This window comes from Rhinolophus hipposideros, assembly GCF_964194185.1.
Source record: "Rhinolophus hipposideros genome assembly, chromosome: 1".
Classification (NCBI taxonomy): Eukaryota; Metazoa; Chordata; class Mammalia; order Chiroptera; family Rhinolophidae; genus Rhinolophus; species Rhinolophus hipposideros.
The window spans coordinates 93,169,723-93,191,208 of record NC_138047.1 but is presented as its reverse complement, the minus strand read 5'-3'; the positions used below and the strand labels follow the sequence as shown (position 1 = coordinate 93,191,208).

General features: G+C 36.3%; 1 protein-coding gene across 9 annotated transcripts in view; it reads left to right on the top strand.

Moving 5' to 3' along the window:
- Window positions 1-21,486, top strand: part of TBC1D19 (TBC1 domain family member 19) — a 118,782-nt gene that overhangs the window by 74,282 nt on the left and 23,014 nt on the right. For all 9 annotated transcript variants that reach the window (XM_081068690.1, XM_081068696.1, XM_081068691.1 and 6 more), the window contains 2 exons: window positions 14,209-14,293; window positions 16,200-16,244. In XM_081068690.1, coding sequence (XP_080924816.1) covers window positions 14,209-14,293; window positions 16,200-16,244 — 130 coding nt within the window. The remainder of the gene's footprint in view (window positions 1-14,208; window positions 14,294-16,199; window positions 16,245-21,486) is intronic.

The window sequence follows — 21,486 nt, the reverse complement described above, 5'->3', positions numbered from 1 at the left end:
TTGCTCATAGGGTAGAGGTTCCACATTGGGAGAGGCCAACTGAGAAGAGGCTACTGTCCCCACCCAGTGCCTTCTCAGAAAGTAGAAAGGTCACTCTGAGAGAAGTGAGCTGCTGTCCCCTTCCTAGCTCCACAATAGTGACTCCGAGATTTTGCCCACCGAGGAGAGGCAGCCATAAGAAAAAAGAGCTCTGAAACTCTCCTTAAGGAACTGACTTTTAAATGGAGTTTGGGAAAGTTCAAGCCTAATAGGAATCTCTAAAACAATGGAGATTTTAATAACAGGTAATTAAGAAGAGGCAGTTAGCTCCATGAGAGTAACTACACACTAAACCATAAGCCAGCTATACACCAGATAGACCAGGGATAGAGACAGATAGGAAGAGTACTGATGGGGCAGAAACACACCTCAATGAGTGGCCTCAAAAATGGCTTCTGCAATTGGGTCAGACTATGGTACAATTTATGCCTGAAAGCACTGTTGAAAATAATGGAGCAATCAGCTGGCAATTAATGGAGATTAACACCTGTTTGTAATACCAACAAAAGCAGAAAGCTTAGTAGGGAGATCAGGCAAAGAAACAGAGGACCCTGCTAAAGACAATGTCAGTCAGAGAGTGACTGTGTGTATGCCCAAGGCTCTGCCCTCTGAAGTACATCAGAGGTTTCATACTGTGAGAGAAATAAACTTCAATAAAGTATTTCAACTAACTCACTAAGCAAGCAAACAACAAAAAGCCCTCCTACTGTAAGAGGGCCCACATGTCAGATTTAACGAAGACTTCAGGGACAGCCGGTTAGCTCAGTTGGTTTGAGCGTGATGCTTATAACACCAGGGTTGCCGGTTTGATTCCCACATGGGCCAGTGTGAGCTGCACCCTCCACAACTAGACTGAAACAACTGCTTGACTTGGAGCTGATGGGTCCTGGAAAAACACACTTAAAATAAATAAAAGTTGAAAAAAAAAAAGCCTTCAATGCAGCCGTTGTATGTATGTTCAGAGAACTAAAGGAAGCCATGCTTAAAGAAGCAAAGGAAGGTCTAATGATGACATTTCTGCAAATAGAGATCAACAAAGAAACAGAAATTATTTAAAAGTACCAAATGGAAATTCTGGAGTTGAAAAGTACAATAACTGAAATGAAAAATTCACTGGAAAGACTCAACAGTAGATTTAAATGGGCAGAAAAGAATCAGTGAACTTGAAGATAGATCAACAGAGATTATGTCACCCAAAGAACCGAGAAAAAAGAATGAAGATCAGTGAACATAGCCTCAGAGAAACGTAGGGCACCATTATACTCATCAACATACGTATAATGGGAGTACCAGAAGGAGAGTAAAGAGAAAAAGAAATAGAGAAAATATTTGAAGGAATAATTGCTGAAAACTTCCCATATTTGATGAGAAACATTTATCTACACCAAAAACTCAATGAACTCCAAGTAAGACACACAGACACCGAAACTCAGATACATCATAGTCGAACTATCAAAAAGGCAATGAAAGAATCTTCAAAATTGCCAGAGAAGTGATTTGTCATATACAAGGGTCCTCAAGATTAAGAGCTGATTTCTCATCAGAAAACATGGAGGCTAGGAGGCGGTAAAATAATATAATCAAAGTGCTCAAATAAATATTGAATGGTATCCTTTTTTCTTTAACTCAAGTTCCAGTAGTTCTGTCCTCAAATATCTTTGTAGCCTTGGGCAATTCACCACACCTCCCTGAACTTCATTCTTTATCATTAAAACGAGGTTTAGATGAGATGATCTTAAGGACTCCTTTATGTATATAACAGGGCTTTAAAAAATTCTATTTATGTATTTGACACAAGGCAAAGTAGTTGGATTTTTCATAAAGGTATTGATTACAGATTCTGTTGGTTTGTTTTCTAAACCCAGATTTCAAAATTCTACCTCAAGAGTTAATATTTGCTGGGTTATATCTGTTGAGATTTTTGTAATTTCTTACGCCAGAAAACTCTATTGGTCTTCTCCCAAAGACAGAATAGTTTTATTGGCATAATGTATGGGTCTCTTACTCTATTTCTTTATTATAACTAAATGGAAATTGGCATTCTTATTCACCATTCTTGCCTAATGCTGACCACCTTTAGTCCATTTTGCACACTGAGGTCAGAGTAGTGTTTTGTTGTTTGTGTGCTATTTTAACCAGTTACATTTTAGGATGGTTTGTTATGTAGTGATAGATAACTGAAATAGGTTCCCCTAGCCAAAGATAGGACAACTTGAGTTTCAAAAGGTATAATGACTTGTTCCATACACATCAAATACATTAAAATCCACAGTTTATTAATGATATTTTTATTTTAAAAAATCTTGTTTGTCAGTTTTGGAATTTTCTAGAGCACCAACTTGTTATTCTAAAAATTGATAAATAAAGGAAAGCATCAAGAAGATATTCTGCTTTTCCTGTACAAATTGTTTTCCAGGATAGGCAAATAGTTGCTGAAAACCAATTATTTTTCTTCTGTCCCCTCAGCTTTATTGAGATATAACTGACACATTACATTGTGTACATTTAAATTGAACAATGTGTTGATTGGACATACATTTATGTGTTACAAAAGGATCACCACCATAGTATTAGCTAACAGCTCGAGTCTGTCACATATGCGTAATTTCCATTTCTTTTTCATGGTGAGAACATTTAAAATCTATTCTCTTAGCAACATTCAAGCACATAATTCAGTGTTGCTAGCTGTAATCATCATGCTATGTATCATATCTCCAGAATTTGTTAATTTTATAATTTATAACCTTATAAATTATAATCTTATAACTTTATATCCTTGGGCCAACATCTCCCCACTTTCTGCACCCCACAACCCTTGGTAGGTAACTACCACTCTAATGTTCTGTTCCTCTGATTTGGGCTTTTTGAGATTCCACATGCAAGTGAGATCGCACAGTATTTGTCTTTGTCTGTCTGACTTATTTCACTTAGTATAATTCCTTCAAGCTTCATCCAAGTTGTTGCAAGTGGCAGAATTTCCTTTTTCCTTATGGTCAAATAATACTCCATTGTATTTATATACCACATCTTCTCCATTCATCCAATGACAGACACTTACGTTGTTTCCATAACTTGGCTATGGAATAATGCTGCAATAAATATGAAAGTGTAGATATCTCTGCAAGTTCCTGATTTCAGTTCCTTTGGATATATACCTAGAAGTGGGATGGCTGGATCATACGCTAATTCAGTTTTTAATTTTTTGTATAACCTTCATACTGTCTGCCATAGTGGCTGTATTAATTTGCAGTCCCATCAACAACGCACTAGAGTTCCTTTCGCTCCACAGTCTCACTAATACTTATCTCTTGTCTTTTTGATGACAGCCATTTTATAATAACAAGTGTGAGGTGATACCATATTGTGGTTTTGATTTGCATTTCCCTGATGACTAGTGATGTTGAGTATCTTTTCATATACCTGTTGGCCATCTGTATATATTCTTTGGGAAACTGTCTATCCAATTCTTCTGCCCATTTTTTAATTAGGTTGTTTGTTCCTTGCCATTAAGTTGTATGAGTTCTTTATGTATTTTGGATATTAACCCCTTATCAGATATATGATTTACAAATATTGTCTCCCATTCTGTAGGTTGCCTTTTCATTTTGTTGAATATTTATTTTGCTGTGCAGAAGTTTTTTAGTTTGATTTAGTCCCACTTATTTTTGCTTTTGTTTCTTGTGCCTTTGGCCTCACAGCTAAGAAATCACTGTCAAGATAAATGTCAAGGAGCCTTTTCTTATGTTTTCTTCTGGGAGTTCTGTGGTTTCAGGTCTTTAATCCATTTTGAGTTTCTGTTAGTGGTGTAACATTGGGGTCCAGTTTCATTCTTCTGCATGCGGTTATCAAGTTTTATCAACACCATTTATTGAAGATACTATTCTTTCCCACCATTGACTATTCTTGGCTCCCTTGTCAAATATTAGTTGACTGTATATGTGGGTGGTTATTTCTGGGCTCTCGATTCTATTCCGTTGGTCTATGTGTCTATTTTTATGCCAATGCCATACTGTTTTGATTGCTTTAGCTCTGTAGTATAGTTTGAAATCAGGAAGTGTGATGCCTTCTGCTTCGTTCTTTCTCAAGATTGCTTTGGCTTTTTGGAGTTGTTTTGTGGTTCTATACAAATTTTAGGATTGGTTTTTCTATTTCTATGAAAAATGCCATTGTAATTTTGGTAGGGATTGCATTGAATCTATAGGTGGTTTTGGGTAATATGAACATTTTCACCATGTTAATTCTTTCAATCCATGGATATAGGGTATCTTTTTATTTGTGTCTTTTTCGGTTTCTTTCATCAGAGTCTTATAGTTTTAAGTGTACAGATTTTTCACCTCCTCTGTTAAATTTATTTCTTAGCGTTTTATTGTTTTTGATGCTATTGTGAATGAGATTGTTTTCTTTATTTCTTTACCAGATATTTTGTTGTTAGTGTATAGAAGCACAACTGTATGTTGATTTTGTGTTCTGCAACTTTCCTAAATTCACTGATTAATTCTAGCAGATTTTTGGTGAATTTGGTAATTCCAGCATATATATATGATTATATAATCTGCAAATAAAAACAGTTTTATTTTTTTCCTATTTGGATGCCTTTAATTTCTTCTTTCTTTTTCTTTGCTTTCCTTTCTTTTTTTTTTTTTTCATTTCTCAGAGCGATCTTTTAAAAATACCAATCAATTCATGTCCCTTGTGTGATTAAAATCAAAAAGACCAACATCCTTCACGTGACACTCTGACGCAGCTCACCCCTTCAGCCTCGTCACTCCCCTTCTCCTCGACGCTCTCTCATCCTGAAGTTTACTATCCTCCTTTCTACCTCAGGGCCATTAGACCTGCGGTTTCTTAATGAGGGCAGTTTATTTTAAGTAATAAAAAGTATGTAATTGTATACAGTGATGTAAAGAGTATTGCTCTGTCAAATTTCTATTTTGCATTTATCTCTCAGCTGAAAGAATCACTCTTTTACATACACTTTTCCTGATCTACTCCCCATTCCCTCTAACATAGACATACACACAGCAAGGTCATGGCCATCTAAAATGTTCATCTGAAGTGCTATGTAATGCTTTCCATGCTTTTTATTTATAGTACTTATTATAGTTTATTTGATTATTTTATAATCAAATTCCCATATAAATTCCATAACTGTTTTGGTCCTCTATGTTCCTTCTAGTGCATGCTGTAGATCCCAAATAAAAATTTGTCTTAACATCATATGCTTTTTTTTTAATTGATAGGGTTTTGTTTTTGTTTTTACTGTTAGCAAAGTTTTCTTCTTTTATGTGAAATCTTAAAATTAGTAATGATTGCCTGACTAAGGTTTTACTGTCACTGTACAGGGTTCTAGTTGGAGTTCAGTTCTAGACGTGATGAAGGATCCTTAATATGAACTGAGTCCTAATAGAAACAGATCCATTGATATTTCACAATATTAAAGAAATAAAACAAACAAAATCAAATGAATTAAATATATACTAGTTGGCAAAAAATGTATCTTGTTCAATTTTTGGTCCTTCCTATGTTATTTCAATCCCGAACACGAAATTGTTATGACACTGAGCACATGAATACATAAATCATAACATCAGCTGAAGGCCAATAATGGCATGATTTATATATAGTGTGTTGACTATTCTACTCAGTGTGTGAGTAGAGAAAGTGTAAATTTGACAATTTCTTCCCATGTGGTGACTGGACAGAGGAGGATTGTCGACTTTAAGTTACAACTACAAAGGCTTTTTGGTGGTGGTGAAAGGGACTTTCCAGGTAACAAATCTACCTTATTTGGTTAACAGGGTCAGTAAGGGCATCATTTTAAAAGAGAGCGGGAATATTTTCTCCAAATAGTGCCAGAATTAACCCTTGAGGAAATATCATTTTATCTGTCCCACATTAACTTTTTTTTTAAATGACTGAGTCTGACAAATGGAATTATTTACAAACAGTGAGTGCATTTTCTGAGAAAAAGCAGAATGATCGTAAGTAGATATGTATTGATCTTTATGTGTAAATGATACCACATTTGATGGGCTTACATTTCTAGCTAAGGAGGTAAGACATGAACATTAAAAATGTTTTGAAATTATTTTAAAGTGTTTATGTAAAACATTGGATATAAATTAATTAATATCACAGACAGTAAGTACTATAGGAGGGTACTTTTACCTTTATTTTGCATTTGTATCAATATTTTACTCTAAATTATATCATTTAGATTTCATATTTTTTCAATCATAGATCATGGCCTCTGCTGCTTTTAGTACTTTGGAAATGACACTAAGTTTTAACAGGGATCTTTATCCCTAAAACATAGGTAAAAAGATGATTACAATACTTCAGTTCTGTCTTTGGGAATTATGCAGAACTAAATTTTTCTTATGTGGATAGCTACTAAGAAAACACTTTCCATGATCATACCTTTTAATGACTTATATGAATTATTAGAGAGAAGTTTATTTTAAGTAATAAAAAATATGTAATTGTATACATTGAAAACAATATTTTATTATCAGAAATTGAGTTCTAATTTTTTATATATGCATGTGTATGCACTTGTGTGCGTGTGTGTGCACGTGTGTGCACGTGTGTGTGTGCATGTGTGTGTGTGAGAGGTAAGACAGAAGAAAGTCTTTTTCTTATTAATCACAGACGTTCCTTTTGTAGAGTTGCCTAGCAACACAATCTGCTCTCTAGGAAAATTGTTGGTGACAAGGGAATGAATTTAATGTTTCTGGCCATGCTCTGGGTCCAACCCATTTATTGGTTGGTAGACTACAAAATTAGATAGCATATGGCATTGCTGTGTCCATATAAAGATGAGAAAAACTTCAGCAATCCCTCTTTAAGGAAAATTCGGGCCTATATTACAAGGATGCACTGCTCCCGTATAACTCGTGGCAGTTACCTAAATTTTATAGGCAACAGCACTGACTATTCTAGATATAATGTTTTGAGTAAATAAGTCAACTTTTTATCATTCCAAAGTTTAGTTAGTTTTTATTTCACATGAAATTCTTAAAAATACTTAATGGTGTTGAAAGTCTCAAATTATGTCAGAGTTTTAAAGTGTATTCAAACAGAAGATGGACCTTACCTCAGGGAAGAAAATTGGGTAGTGTGAATATTATTTTTGGGTTCCAGTACTTAATGGCATCATGACAACCTACAAGTTAATTTATTGTCCGAAGTGTATAAAATATCCATGGGGAAGTATTCCTATACAGTAAGGGAAGACATGAGGATTTACTCTTTCTGTCCTGTGAAAAATTCTCTATCATATGCTTGCCTTATGTAGCATATGCTGAGTAGCAGTACTGACATATTAGAAAATGCCAAAGTTACAGATATTTTAATGCCACTGAATGAATGGAGTTTAAGAAAGATGTGATCAGATGTTCTTTATTCATGTATCCATTTAGTCAAATTAGTAAGAGTGTTCTGATGTAGGAGCTGTATAAGAAGTGTCTAGTTCTTAATGGCAAGGAGTTAGGGGGAGAATGGGAAAAACGAAAATAAATGTGAACCCCATGCATTCTATGATTGGTGAGGAGAGTTAGCTTAGCATGGCCGTGATCAGCTCACACAGTTCAGGTTAGCGTTCATCAGCCCCCTATAGAGAGAGAGCAAGGCCTGTGTGAATAGAAAAGAGAGAACAAATGTGAAAGACATGTCAGTCATTAGAACCACTTCCTCTGGAATACATGTTCAACTACCTTGCCCTCCTCCCACCTTCTGGTAGTAATTACTTGACAAAACCTTAATCCTAGTTGAGTACAGTTCCACACCAATTCTGTGGCTGCGGCGTGCATTTGAACAGCTGCAGTGGCTGAAGAAAAACGTGTAGCCATGATAAACTAGTTTTACTTTAAAGTCATATTGCTGACCTCAAGAGTTTCCAGTTCTGCCCAGCTATTCTACATCATTCATCCATCCTCCTAGATGGCCTTGTACACGTTCTCTCTTTTCAAACCTCCACCTCTTCCCTTTCAGCTGATAACTTTGAATCCTGTTTCTGAAAAAAATGAAAGCTCTGAGAAGAGAACACTCACATTCTCCCGCCACCACATGAGCTGCCCCTACCTACAGCTGCACCCACATACCCAGCTTTCCCTTCCTGGTATTATGGATAAACTGTCCTTGCTTTTCTTTAGGATAAAGCCAATCCCTGCATTTGGACACTAGACCTCATCTCCCCTTGGTAGCCAAAGGCAGTGCAATGGTAGTGTTTCCATTATGAGTTTCCCTATTTCTTGGATCACTCCTCTCAGTATACAAATATGCTGTTATTCCTCTCATCTGAAAAGCAAAGCAAAAAAGAAAAAATGAAACAAAGAATCTTTCTTGATCCTACATCTCTTCCAGCTACTGCCCCATTCCTCTGTTCCCTTCTTCAATAGAACTGTTTTTTAAAAATCTGTCGGTATCATTTCCAATTCCTATCCTCTTCTCTCTTTAACCATCCTTCCTCAGTCTTTTTTGCCCACCTGCACTACCAGCAACTTCATAAGCGACTTCATATTGCTGAATCCAGTGGTCAATTCCCACCACTCATTTTGCTCTGTTTGATCATTCAATTGCTCATGCCCTCTCCTTAATTCTCTTTCTTCACTTGGCTTCTAGCACATTATGCTGTCTGGTTTCCTTCTATCTTCCTATGGCATACTCATTCACCTTTGCTGGTTTCTCCTAATCTCCCCACCCCAGGAGTACCCCAAGGATAAGTCCTTGGACCCCTTGTTTTTCTTTAATGTCCTTGCCTTTATCTATTCTCGTGGCTTTAAATACCATTTATACACTGACATCTCTCACTTTTATATCTCTTTCTGGACCTCTCCCTTCAACTCCAGGCTTACCTATCTGCTGTTGTTCTGCCAGAAATCTTACTACGGATACAAAATTGGAATCTCAGAACTTAAAACAACCACTCAGGTTAGCATAAGAATTGGCAGTTCTTCACTTGCATCCCAGCATTGCACACCAGTACATGATGTCTAACATATGTCCTCTGGCATTATCACCTTACAGTCACCACTCTTCTCCCTAGAGCATCTCAGATATCGTGTCTTCTGTAGTCAGCAGGGACTCCAGGGGGACGGATGTAAGCCCTGAGCTTCTCCTAACATTACTGTGTTTCCACCAGCCTGTTAGGGCAAAGTTAGTACAAATAATTCTACAAAATTAGTACAAAGTTAGTACAAAGTTAGGGCAAATACTTCTTTAGGAACTGTTTTCTCTCTAGGCAATGGTAGAAAAATATGTGTAGGTATATCTTCCTTTTGCATTATTTAATGTTAATCGTATCCATTTATTAGTATTAGTCAAATTTGTTTTTTATTGTATTAGTTGTATTACTCTGTTAGCTGTTTTAATTGTATTAGCTTGTTATTGCTGCTATAACAATTGACCACCAATTTAGTGGTTTAAAACAAAATCAGCATATTCTCTTGAGAAGATCAGAAGCCTGAAATGAGTTTCACTGGGCTGAATCAAAGGGTTGTCAGGGCTGTGTTCCTTCTGGAGAGGAGAATCCATTTCCTTCCCTTGCTTTCACCAGCTTCCAAAGTACAAGTACATCTTTGGTGCGTGGCCACTTCCTCCATCTTCAAAGACAGCAGATAGCATGTTCAAATCTCTCTCACTCTGACCCTGTTGCCTCTCTTTCATTTATAAGGATCCTTGTGATTACATTGGGCCTAGCAAAATAATACAGGATAATCTCCTCATCTAAAGATTTTCAATTTAATCACATCTGCAAAATTTCTTTTGTCTTATACGGTAGAATATCCATAAATTCCAGGGATTAGGATGTGGATATCTTTGGGAGCAGGGGTGTGTGGCGGGGCGGGGGGGGGGGGGCATTATGCTACTTACCATGGTGTTACAGGAAGGTTTGCCGAGAGTTTAATATTATTTACTGGTTTGGTAAAACTTTATAGATTTAGAATATTTTAGAACCTAATGATTTTACTAAATTATTGGCAATATTCATCACATTTATAGGTCTAAAAATAAAAAATATGATCATTTCATAGTATATACAAGTATTAAATCATTATGTTTTACCCTGAAACTAATATATGTCAATTATATCTCAATTTAAAAATGATATGATTATGTCAATAGATGCCCAAAACATATTTGAGACTGTACTTAAGAACATCTAATTTTTTAACTTGTGGTTAAAAAAAACAAACCATCTTAACCATCTTAACCCTCTTAACCATCTGTAGTGTTATGTATATTCACACCGTTATGCAACCTAACATCCTTTTTTTTTAACTATTTATACACTATAGTGAAGAATATTTTTGACACATGAATAATATTTATATAAAATCACATTTGCTATCTTAATGTAAGTTAATGCTACTTATGTTGAAGTACTAGAGATATTACCATAAAAGCAAGGAAAGAACATGAGTCTTTTTGGAATTTCTAGCTAATGAATAAGATAAGAAAAATAAGTTAGAGTTATAAATTGCAGAAAGCATACAAAATTATTATTGAGTATAGATATATAAAAATTCAAGGGAATAAAGTGAAAACCATTAGAACTAATAAGATAATTCTGTTAAATGCCTATTTACCAAATAAAATATTAAAATCATTTATTCTTTCAAATATGAGCAATAATCATTTAGAATATGTAATGGAAAATAAAGAGCCAGGCAACACATAGCTGAGCTTACTCACATAGCCAGCCCCTTTTCCACTATATGCATAAAAGAAATTCTGGATAGATGATAACAAAGAATGTTAATACATAGCCAAATACTCATCACATTTTTCAATGCACACACCATTTGACTAGGCTATTCCATTATATATTTGTCCTACAAAAATATTCATGTATGTGTGAAATGACTCAGTAAAAGGTTAATTATTTTTACATTGTCAGAAATAGCATAAAGTTGAAAATCATTTAAACGTTCATTTTTAGAAGTCTAACCCATTAAATAAATTATGGTATATACTCGCAATGAAATATGATGTAGTCCTTAAAATTAAGCCACCCTATATGAAGCAGCAGTGTATTCAATTATACTGGTATGAAAAGATCTCTAAAATACATTGTTAAAAAATACTAATGAGATACTGAACATTGTATATGGTGTCCTACGACTTGAGCTAAAAATGCTGTTGTCAAAGTCACCAATACCTAAATCCAATTCATCATCATGAATCCTCCTCTTAATTGATTTCTCAACAGCATTTGATCCAGTTGTGCCCTTTTCTCATTTGGCTTTCAAGACATCACATTCTTTTTCCCCCCCTCTTACTCTGAGTCACCAGAGGCAAATCCAGCATTTTGGGGACCTAAAGCTTATACAATTTGGGGGACCCTCTTTAAGAAAGAGTATATTATAGTATAAATATAAAATCAAGTAAGAACATGTGTAATTGTTTAGAATAAGGGGGAGAATAACAAGTTATTCTAACCATAGAGATTCAGGTCCCCTTTTTCTGAACCTTATTAAGCAGTTTACTAGAAATATGTACATAGAAACACTATCTGATTACAACCTGACTTCCCATCCTTACCTAGAACATACTACATCTCCCAGCAACTCTCAGCACTCCAATGGACCCATGCTAATGAATGGTCCAGAGAACCTTCCTTAGCATCATGGGAAATCCACCTCTCTTGGTTACTAGACTGGTTCCTTCTCTTCTCCTTAATATCTTAATGTTAGAGTGTCCCAGGTCTTAGTGCTTGGCCTTCTTTTCTCTAGTTACACTCACTCACTTGGTGATTTTGCCACGCTCACCTATCTTGTGGTTTTCATTACCATCTATATGTTTATAACTCCCAAATTTATATTTTTAGTGTGAACCTCTCTTCTGTGCTACAGACTAGTATCTCCAACTGCCTATCCAACATCTCCATTTAGATATTTTGCAGATAATCTCAAACTTAAAATGTTGAAAACTGAACCCCTGATCTCTCACTCCCAAAATTGGTCCTCTCAACTTGTCCGGTCTCAGTTGATGGTAACCATCTTTCCATTTATTCAGATCAAACGTCTTTCTACTTGGCATCATCCTTGATTTCTCTCTCTGTCTCTCTCTGTCTCTCTCTCTCTCTCTCTCTCTCTCTCTCTCTCTCTCTCTCTCTCTCTCTCTCTCTCTCTCTCTCGCTCTCTCTCTCTCTCTCTCACACACACACACACACACCATCCAGTCTGTTAGTAAATCCCACTGGCCCTTCCTTTACACTGTATTTAGAATTTCACCATTTTCCCCACTTTTACTATGTTGCAAGATGGTTTCCCAGGGAAGCAGACTCAGATGAAGATTGGTATGCCAGAAAAGATGAGCTGAGACATGTTCCTAAAAGGGATGAAGCAGACTTTCATGAACAACAACAATGACTTTAATAATTTAGGTGAATATATAGAGAATATTATAAATGTGAGGAGGGATAACAAATTATTTGAGCAAAGTCATTTGCTCATTTTGTTGAAATGATAAATGTATGTTTGGTCTAACATACAATTAGACCAATGATTAGAATCCTTAATAAACAAATAATTTAAATAAATCAATAATTTAAAAACCATCAGTGTTAAAAGGGACTCAGATAATGAACTGGAAAATAAAGGAAATGCAAATGGAAGCTTGTTCAACCTCATTAGTAATTAAAGCAAGATGCCATTTTTTAACTTACGAGATGATGATAATCTGTTTCGACGAGAATAAGAGAAAATACACTATTTTTACTGCTGGATATGTTTAAATAAATAGAAACTCTTTCTGGTGGGCAATTTGGCAATGTATATCACAAGTTTTAGTTTTAAAATGCCCCTAGTTTAACAAGACATCTAGGAATTTAAGTAAAGGTGTACATAAATATTTGCTATATGGAAGTTCACTGCAATATTGTTTATAGTTCAGGAAAAGTGGAAATAATTAAATGAGCAACAACAAAAAAAGACAGGTTAAATAAACTTTTTCATCCATATATTGGAATATTCTTCAACATTAAAAAAATGTGGGTAGGAAATGTTTATTTTAAAATATTGAGAATAGATTATAGAACAACATGTATAATCCTATTCTGTTTGAAAAATTTATACATGTGTGTATAAGACTAGTCTGAAAGGATATATATACATAAGAATATTAACACTTGTGGGATTATGGGTGTTTTTCCTCCTATTTTGATGATCTGTGTTTCTAATTTTTATCATAAACATATTGCTTGTGCAGTATTTTAAAATATAATAAAAAGAAATGAGTATCAATGGTTGGTACACATTTCACCCTTGGGCCTGACATGTCCAGTGTCCATACTGATCCTTTTTCTAAAGCTGGCCCCTTCCTTGTGTCTTGGAGCCACAGTTTCCCTCTCCATTCTCTCTTGCTGCGAGTCCAGCCCTGGCTTTGTGTCCCTATTCTGTTAACTGGGCTCCTGCCTTTCCCAGTCATTCCCAAATGCTTTTCTTAGGAACATCTTTTGAATTGCAGGTCTTCTAATGCCAGGACCCAGAGTTCCTGTAACTAATTGCCTTCCCAGGGATTGGCCTCCTGCCCTAAAATTGCAGGTGGATGTCAGCAATCCAGTTCCTCCTAATGGACGTCCTTAATTCTGATTTTCTGCCCTATTTTCTTCTTCGGGTAGAGCTGCCACACTCTACCTGCTGGTCAGAACGAACAGCTTCTAACCTGTATTGGGCTGCCGCTTGCTGCAGCTGTCACCGCCGTCCCTTCTAAATATCATATTGCCTCCCCTCCCACCCAGACATGCCCAACTGCCTGCTGCTACATCCCAGCAATGAGTCTAGTTCCAACTTCCGGCTCTTCCCAAATTGCTCTAGGCCATTGTAGTTCCCTAGGGTCCCTCCATACACTGCTCATCTGTTAAATTTTTCCAAAGTACGAGTATTTCTCTTTCCCAGCTGCAAAGCACAGTAAAAGAATCAGCTGATAGCACAACTTACATTTTCTGCTGTTGTTCAAGATTTAAGTGGCTATCAGCAAGAAACCTTTGGATGAACTATGGCCATCGCACTTGGCATCCCCTGTAAGCCCATCAATAGAGGGCGCTCTTCCCATTTCCAGGCACAGTACTGAACCTGAAAGATACTTCCTGAATGCCTCCCAAGCAGGAAATAGCAATGAATTAAACAGTGCTTAATTGTTTGTTTTTTCCAATGTTGTACCCAGGTTTTACTTTGTTTCTCCCGGGATACATCTGTGTTGGCTCACTTTGCATACAACAGTGCTTCACCACCAAAATCATACATAAGAGGTAAAATTTTAGTAACATAAAGGAAATTACATTATTGTACCAAGACTGTTTATTTAATAACATACATTGGTTTGTCGAATTTTTTGTTGTAAATTATTTAATAAGTTTTCTCTCAAATGACTATAACTATCCTCTCTCCCACTTAATAAATGCCCAACCAACTTATCACAAATCACAGGAAAATGGTTCCCAGTAGCAGCATTTAAAGTTACATTATTAATCTTGCCTACTTGCTCTTTCTGTTTTTGTCCTGTATTTTTATCTTTTATATCTGTTGACTTTTAGTTTTCCTTCTATGAGTTTATCCCATGAATTTGCTTTTATTACTTTTTTTTAAATCTCCTATATCCCTTCTCTCAAAATATTCTACAACACTTAAAACTTTGATATAATTTATATACCAATAGATCTCTAATTTCTGTTTAGTGCTTTCTTTATCACCAGCTGCCTACAAGATATCGCAGTTTCAATATCCTGCCATTATCTCACAAACTGAACTAATTTCACCTGGAACCCTTTCCCAACCTCTCCTTTTTATTAAGTGGTGAACACCCAGCACTAAAACCTATTGTGTATGGTCACTCTGCTGTTCCCATAAAGAAATGGTTTCTCCTAAATCTGACTTCTGCCTGCGCTCTCCAACCCCTGCCCTAGGACAACCCCACATCTTCCTGTGCTGGGGCAGGCTCCCCACAACTGGGGCCTCTCTCTGTTCAACTGCTTCTAAATCGAACTTATAGAAACCTTTCGTTTGCTTGTTTGTTTCTTTAACATCATCTGCTAAAAACCTGATTATACAACTTAATTGCCTAATGGACTGACCTCTAAACTCAGCCAAGATTTCAAGGCCAGCCGCCCAGAAGTTGCTGCTGTCTTAACCTAGCTAAATTTGCTTTCTTGATCACTCCACATTATTCCATATTCACATTAGCCTCCATATGTACCCCACAGGGATTTCCTCTCCTCCCCCCCAAAAAAATCACAGGTCCTTGAAGAACTAGCCTGTATCTCACCAAGTCCATCCTATCCTATCTATAATCTGTTTTCCATTATTCCATTGTCTCGTTACATCCTTACACACAAAATTAGTCCTGTTGTCTCCACCTTAACCTACATTGGTCATGGTTCTTATTCTTCATCTCCTCTCTGCCACCACCCCCAAGAACAACAAAAAAAATTTCTTTATTTAATTAAAAATATTACCTTAAAGCTCAGGGCAAGATTGCATGTGGTTTTTCATGCAAGACTCAAAGGTGTTAGAAAAACTATCAAGATAAAAGCTACCTAAGGTGGGAGGTGGGAATAAACTCAGAACCTTAAAAGTTTTGAGGAAAAGCTATTATTTTAAAACTCCTTTAAACAGTTGAATGTGGTGAATATACTTGAATTTTTGGAGACAATTCTGATTTCAAATATTTAGCCTCATTCTTAGACGATATGAAGTTTTGGGATTCCAAAAATATTACTACCATATAAAGACATTTAATTTTTAACTTTTCAGTACATCCTATAGAAATGTAAACTAACGATGCATTGCAAAGCTTAGGACTTTCTTTAATGAATAGATTAGAATTGTTTATAATTAGCAAAACAATTCTAAGCTTGTAAATAGATGCTTAAGTGCTTAAGAAGCTTGAAAGCATTTGTTCTTTTCATGGTTTTATATCACTTACCTTGTACTTAAGTTTATAGTACTGATTTTAATTGATGAACAGATTTGCTAATATCAAAAACTTGGTGGACATATTTTCAAATTAATTCCATATCATGAAATGAAATGAAATTAGATTTCACTATTGCAGTTTTTAAAATTCCATTACCAGTAAATTCACAAAATCAGTTAATTTTTTCAGTTTTGTTTCTTTTATTTAATCATACTGAAACCCTCTATGGCTTTCTCTTATAGGAAAACTAGGAATGGAGGAATATGCCGTCTTTTATCCACCAAATGGTAAGAGTAATGCTATTGCTTCCTCTAGTGGGAAATAGGAAAATTACAACTTTCATAATAGGAATGACTTTCTTATTCTCTACTTTTAAATAATTTATAATCTAATAATAATTTGTTACTAAAACCTTCTGTAGAATACCTATTTTAATTAACTTTTCCATATTTGTGGTAGGTTTCTGCTAAACTACACATACCTTCTCTGGTTTTCCTTGAGACCAGTAATAATATTTGTGAGAATACTAACTAGACAGGTGTGTAAGTCCAGGCGCTTAGTTTTCCTCTGAAGAACACCAGCTGGCCCATCCGGGGTCTCCCTTTGGCTTTACTGGAGCAGAGCACTAAGCAGTGGGCTGCTTTACGCTGCACTTTGTTCTTCTCATAATTTGACAAGTGCAGTATTAATGAAAGAACGAGATTATGAAGAAATATATCACCAAAATAATCTAGTTCCATTATACAAAGGGATCAAATATGTAATGAGCTCATGAAATATTAAATACTCCTTTGAGATTATTAGACTTTTTAAGATACACTTCTTGGAAAGCAATATATATCAGTCCTTATGATGATATTAAATTGCATCCTGAAGAAGTTCTTTTACTCCAGCAGAGTTAGAACATGGGCTTTGTAATCCAGCAGACCTGGGTTCAGATCCCAGTTCTGCCAGCTCACCCTATGACCTTGGGTACGTTATATGACTTTGCTGAACTTCAGATTTGTCATCGATAGCATATGGATTATAGATTCAATGAGATACAGTGTATAAAACAGCACAGTGCCTAATGTGTATTGAGTGCTCAAAAAATGAAGGTGTTGGAAGTGTGTTTAGCTTCATTATTGACCACTCCATCTAAAACTTTCATGGCTCTGTTCTTTCTTTTTACCTCTTACAGTGGTGTCCCAGGTTCTTTCACGGGACATCCACTGGCGCCTCTTTAAGCACTAGTGTTCTCCAGTGTCCCACCCCACCCTTATTCTGCTCTGCTTTCACACATTTACAAGGACTTTTTATCTGCTCTCTTGGCTCTATTTGTTAATTACTCTAAAATTTATATCTTCAATTCTGACCTCTCAATAATTAACTCAAATTTAATATGAACTCATTAATTCATCTTCTTATACCCACTATTCAAAAGAGAAAACAAAAACTAAATTAAATTACAAAACAAAAGAAAAAAGCTCTGCTATTTCTCTCTCAGTTTATCATACTCTCATCTAACCGATAATTCCAGGCCTAAAACCTGGCAATCACCCCGACTCCTCTCAGTCTGGGACCCCGCCCATCTGACAATTCACCAGGACCATCCAATTTTATCTTTAAAATACGTGTGAGACCTCTCTCCTCTTCACCATCACTGCTGCCTTGTCTTCTTTAAGGCTTTACTATCTCTACCTTGTTCGTTGCAACAGATACCTAACCGGTCTCTCTTCTAGTCTTTTCTAGCTTTGCTCTATCTTTGACATGACTGTCTGAGTTATACGTCTAAAGGGAAAATATGAAAATGATCATTTTTCTCCTTAAAGGTTTCTCGTCAGCTCCCCATCTCTTTATGAATAGTGTTCAAGCCTCTTAGCATGGCAGTTGAGGACACATCTTGAGTGTGGCCTCTATTCAGTCTAACTGCTGGCTTCACGTCTCACCATTTCCCATCTTCCTTTTTAAAAATCATATCAATATCAAACTGTTACACACACACACACACACACACACACACCTGCATACTCTCACAATAGCATTATTCTGCTTCCTACCTCATTCCTTGGCTTGTTCCCATGCTTGGAGTAGCCCATTCACCCTTTGCTCACCTGGCTGGTAGGCTTACTTCAGACAGCCTCCGCTTCAGGAAGCTTTCTCTGCACCCCCAGGGTCGTGAAAGGCCCTTCCTCATGGCTCCCACAGCACCCAGTGTGAAAATCTTTGGTCTCTTTTAGGATATTACCTTGACGTTGTTTGTGTCTGTTTTATCTCCCTCTCTGGATTGCAAGTTTCCTGAGGTCTAGGACCACATCATTGGTTTTTGTTCCCCCAGTATCTGGCTGTAGTGGGAGTTTAATGAGTATTTCTTTGAACTGCTTAGAGGCTTTTCAATTTTAAAATTTAGGTATAACCTTAGTTACGTCTATCTCCCCAGAAACTTAATTTTCAGGTAGCTTTTTATAAATATTTATCTCTGCATCAGGAAGTAAATAGTAACATACCTCTGAAGAACCAAAACAGAGGTCTATGGAGTCTTGTTCCTTCTCTCTATTCAAAGGAGAACTTCTCCAGCTTAGTTCAGAACATACTAGCTTTTACTAACACACATGTGTCACAGACTTGGATCACTGGTTTCTATGCCTCCTGTAAAAACAGAAGCATGGAAAGAAGTTGACAGAGATAGGAAAAATGACTAACAGTGCTGTGTTTCCCCGAAAAGAAGACCTAGCCGGACAATCAGCTCTAATGCGTCATTTGGAGCAAAAATTAACATAAGACCTGGTATTATATTATATTATATTATATTATATTATATTATATTATATTATATTATACTATACTATACTATACTATACTATACTATATTATATTATATTATATTATATTATACCCAGTCTTATAGTAAAATAAGATTGGGTCTTATATTAATTTTTGCTCCAAAAGACTCATTAGAACTGATTGTCCGGCTAGGTCTTATTTTCGGGGAAACATGGTAGAAGTAAAAATCAGAGACCTTACCAAAAAAAAAAAAAACCCAAACAAACTATAAAACAGCATGTAACAGCATTCTAGCAAGTCAGTGCAGGAGTATTTTATGTAAAAGCCAGTAACCCTATGCCTTTAGAAAGGTATCACTAGATTGTAGCATATTATGATAAGGTAAGACTTTTATAATGAGCAAAAGGCACCAACAAAAAAATATTGTTATAATAATAACAGTAATAGTAGTTACAACAATAGTAACTGACATTTTCCAAGCAATACTATATACCAGGCAGTGTGCTAAGTACATTACATGCATTAATTCATTTAATCCTTACGAGAACCTTCTAAGCCAGGTACTACCGTGTTTCTCCAAAAATAAGACCTACCTGGACAATCAGCTCTAATGCGTCTTTTGGAGCAAAAATTAATATAAGACCCAGTCTTATTTTACTATAATATAAGACTGGGTATGATATGATATGATATGATATGCTATGATATGATATGATATGATATGATATGATATGATACTGAGTCTTATATTAATTTTTGCTCCAAAATATGCATTAGAGCTGATTGTCCGGCTAGGTTTTATTTTCAGAGAAACAGGGTAATATTATCCCTATTTACAGATAAAGCAGCTGAGGCAGAGTATTGACTTGCCCAGTGGGTAAGTGGTGAAGCCAGGCTTTGAACCCCAGCTCTTTGACTTCAGAAGTGACGTTCTTAATCACCATGCCCTCCTGCCTCAGGAAGTGTTACTGAGTTCATTATAGTGTCTTTTAGAAGAAAAAGTGGTTAGCGTATTGAAAGAGTAAAAGATGCACATGATAGGTTCTAGAAAGATTTTCCTTGAGAATAAAAACAGTTTAATGCTTAATGAGGTAAACCCACTGCTGTTCATAATCTTAATTCTTCAGAATCATTTCTTCTCTCAGATAGTTTTAGAGCCTTACCGGAATCAGGGAGGACTCTTCTCTGGGCAATGAGTCTGAAGTGGCAGAAGAGACAAAAACCAGTTGGTCTGCTGTCCCTTTATTTTTCACTTAAGGCAATATCAGTACCATTTTTACATGACCCACCCTGTTTTTCAACCTCTGCCAAAGACAGGAGTGCTCTGAAATCTCAAGGACACCTCTACCCCGTCCCACACACACACCCTAAAACTGCCCTGGCTTTCTGGGGCCCAGGGGCCCACACAGAAGTTTGCTGGCAGCTCATTGATACGCTCTGTCCCTGACCAGGCAGGTGCTTACAAGGGGCAGAGGTTTGCTCCCTCACCCACCCTCCCGTGATCCCCTTTCCTCCGTGGAAATGGCAGGCCAGAGTGGTGTCACACACAACCCTCTCACCTCACTTGAGGCCTTGTCAATGGACAGATTTTTTTTCTAGTTGATTCATTAAACAACTGATGAGCAAAATTTCTGAGTTGAGGGAGACTTCTCACAGGTATTTTATAAGCTTTTCTTGTTTTTAGTCTTTGTTCAACATGAATAATTTGTCTTTATTCACTTAATAAATACTTACTTAGCCTGCTCGGGCTCCCTCTTCTAGGTGGCGAGCCACAATAAAAATGCCTGCTGCTAGGGAGCTTGCATTCTAGTGAGAGAGACACACAGTAAACCAATAAATAGCTAATGGATGTAATTTCAGAGTGACGAGGTGAACAATGAAAAGGAAGAGGAACTGATTACAGATAGGGAGGTGAGGGCGGGCATGGGCATTTTAGATAAGGTGGTCAGGAAAGGTGCCTGCCGGGTACTCTCATGTCAGCTCCAAGGGACCCGTGACCTTCATAGTTTGAATGACCAACATATCTAGCACCTAGAATCACGCACAACATAAAGTCACTGATCAGCGAACATTATTAAATGAATGAAGGAATGAATGTAGAAGAGTATACAGGAGCAAGAATAGAAGCAGGGAGACAAAAACTTACGTATAGATCTGAATGAGACTCAAACAAACATCAGAATTTGCTAATAATACCTTTTGGATCCTATAAGACAAGAGAAAATAATTGCTAGTGAACATTAGGTGGAGGAGTTTTAGGGCTCTATAGCAATGGTTCTCAACCAAAGCCAATTCCACCCCCGAGAACATTTGGCAATGTCTGAAGACGCTGGTTGTCATGGTGGGGGGCGGGAGGTGTACTAAAGGCTCTTAGAAGAAATAATGAAAGTAGATCATTTTAAATCTGCTTGCAAGTGTCAAGTGGATAAACAGCAATGTACTTTTGTCATCTATATTAATTAAATAGTTTAAAGCATCTCATAATCCAAAATTCATTTGATGTGTAACTTTAGACATAAATTGAAACCTAATTTAAATTTTATTTAAGCTATGACTTTTATTTAAAGTATGACTTTTAGATTGATATTTAAATATGGATATGTTCTGATGTTTGGGGAAATTTCAACCGCTAAAATAAAATAACAAAGTCATATTGTGAAGTTCTAATTCAGAAAGATAAACTAAATAGTTAGAAAACAATGTAATCATTGTCCTAATCCCTATTCTTCCTGACCTGTAGACTACATGTGGAATGAGAATAAACAG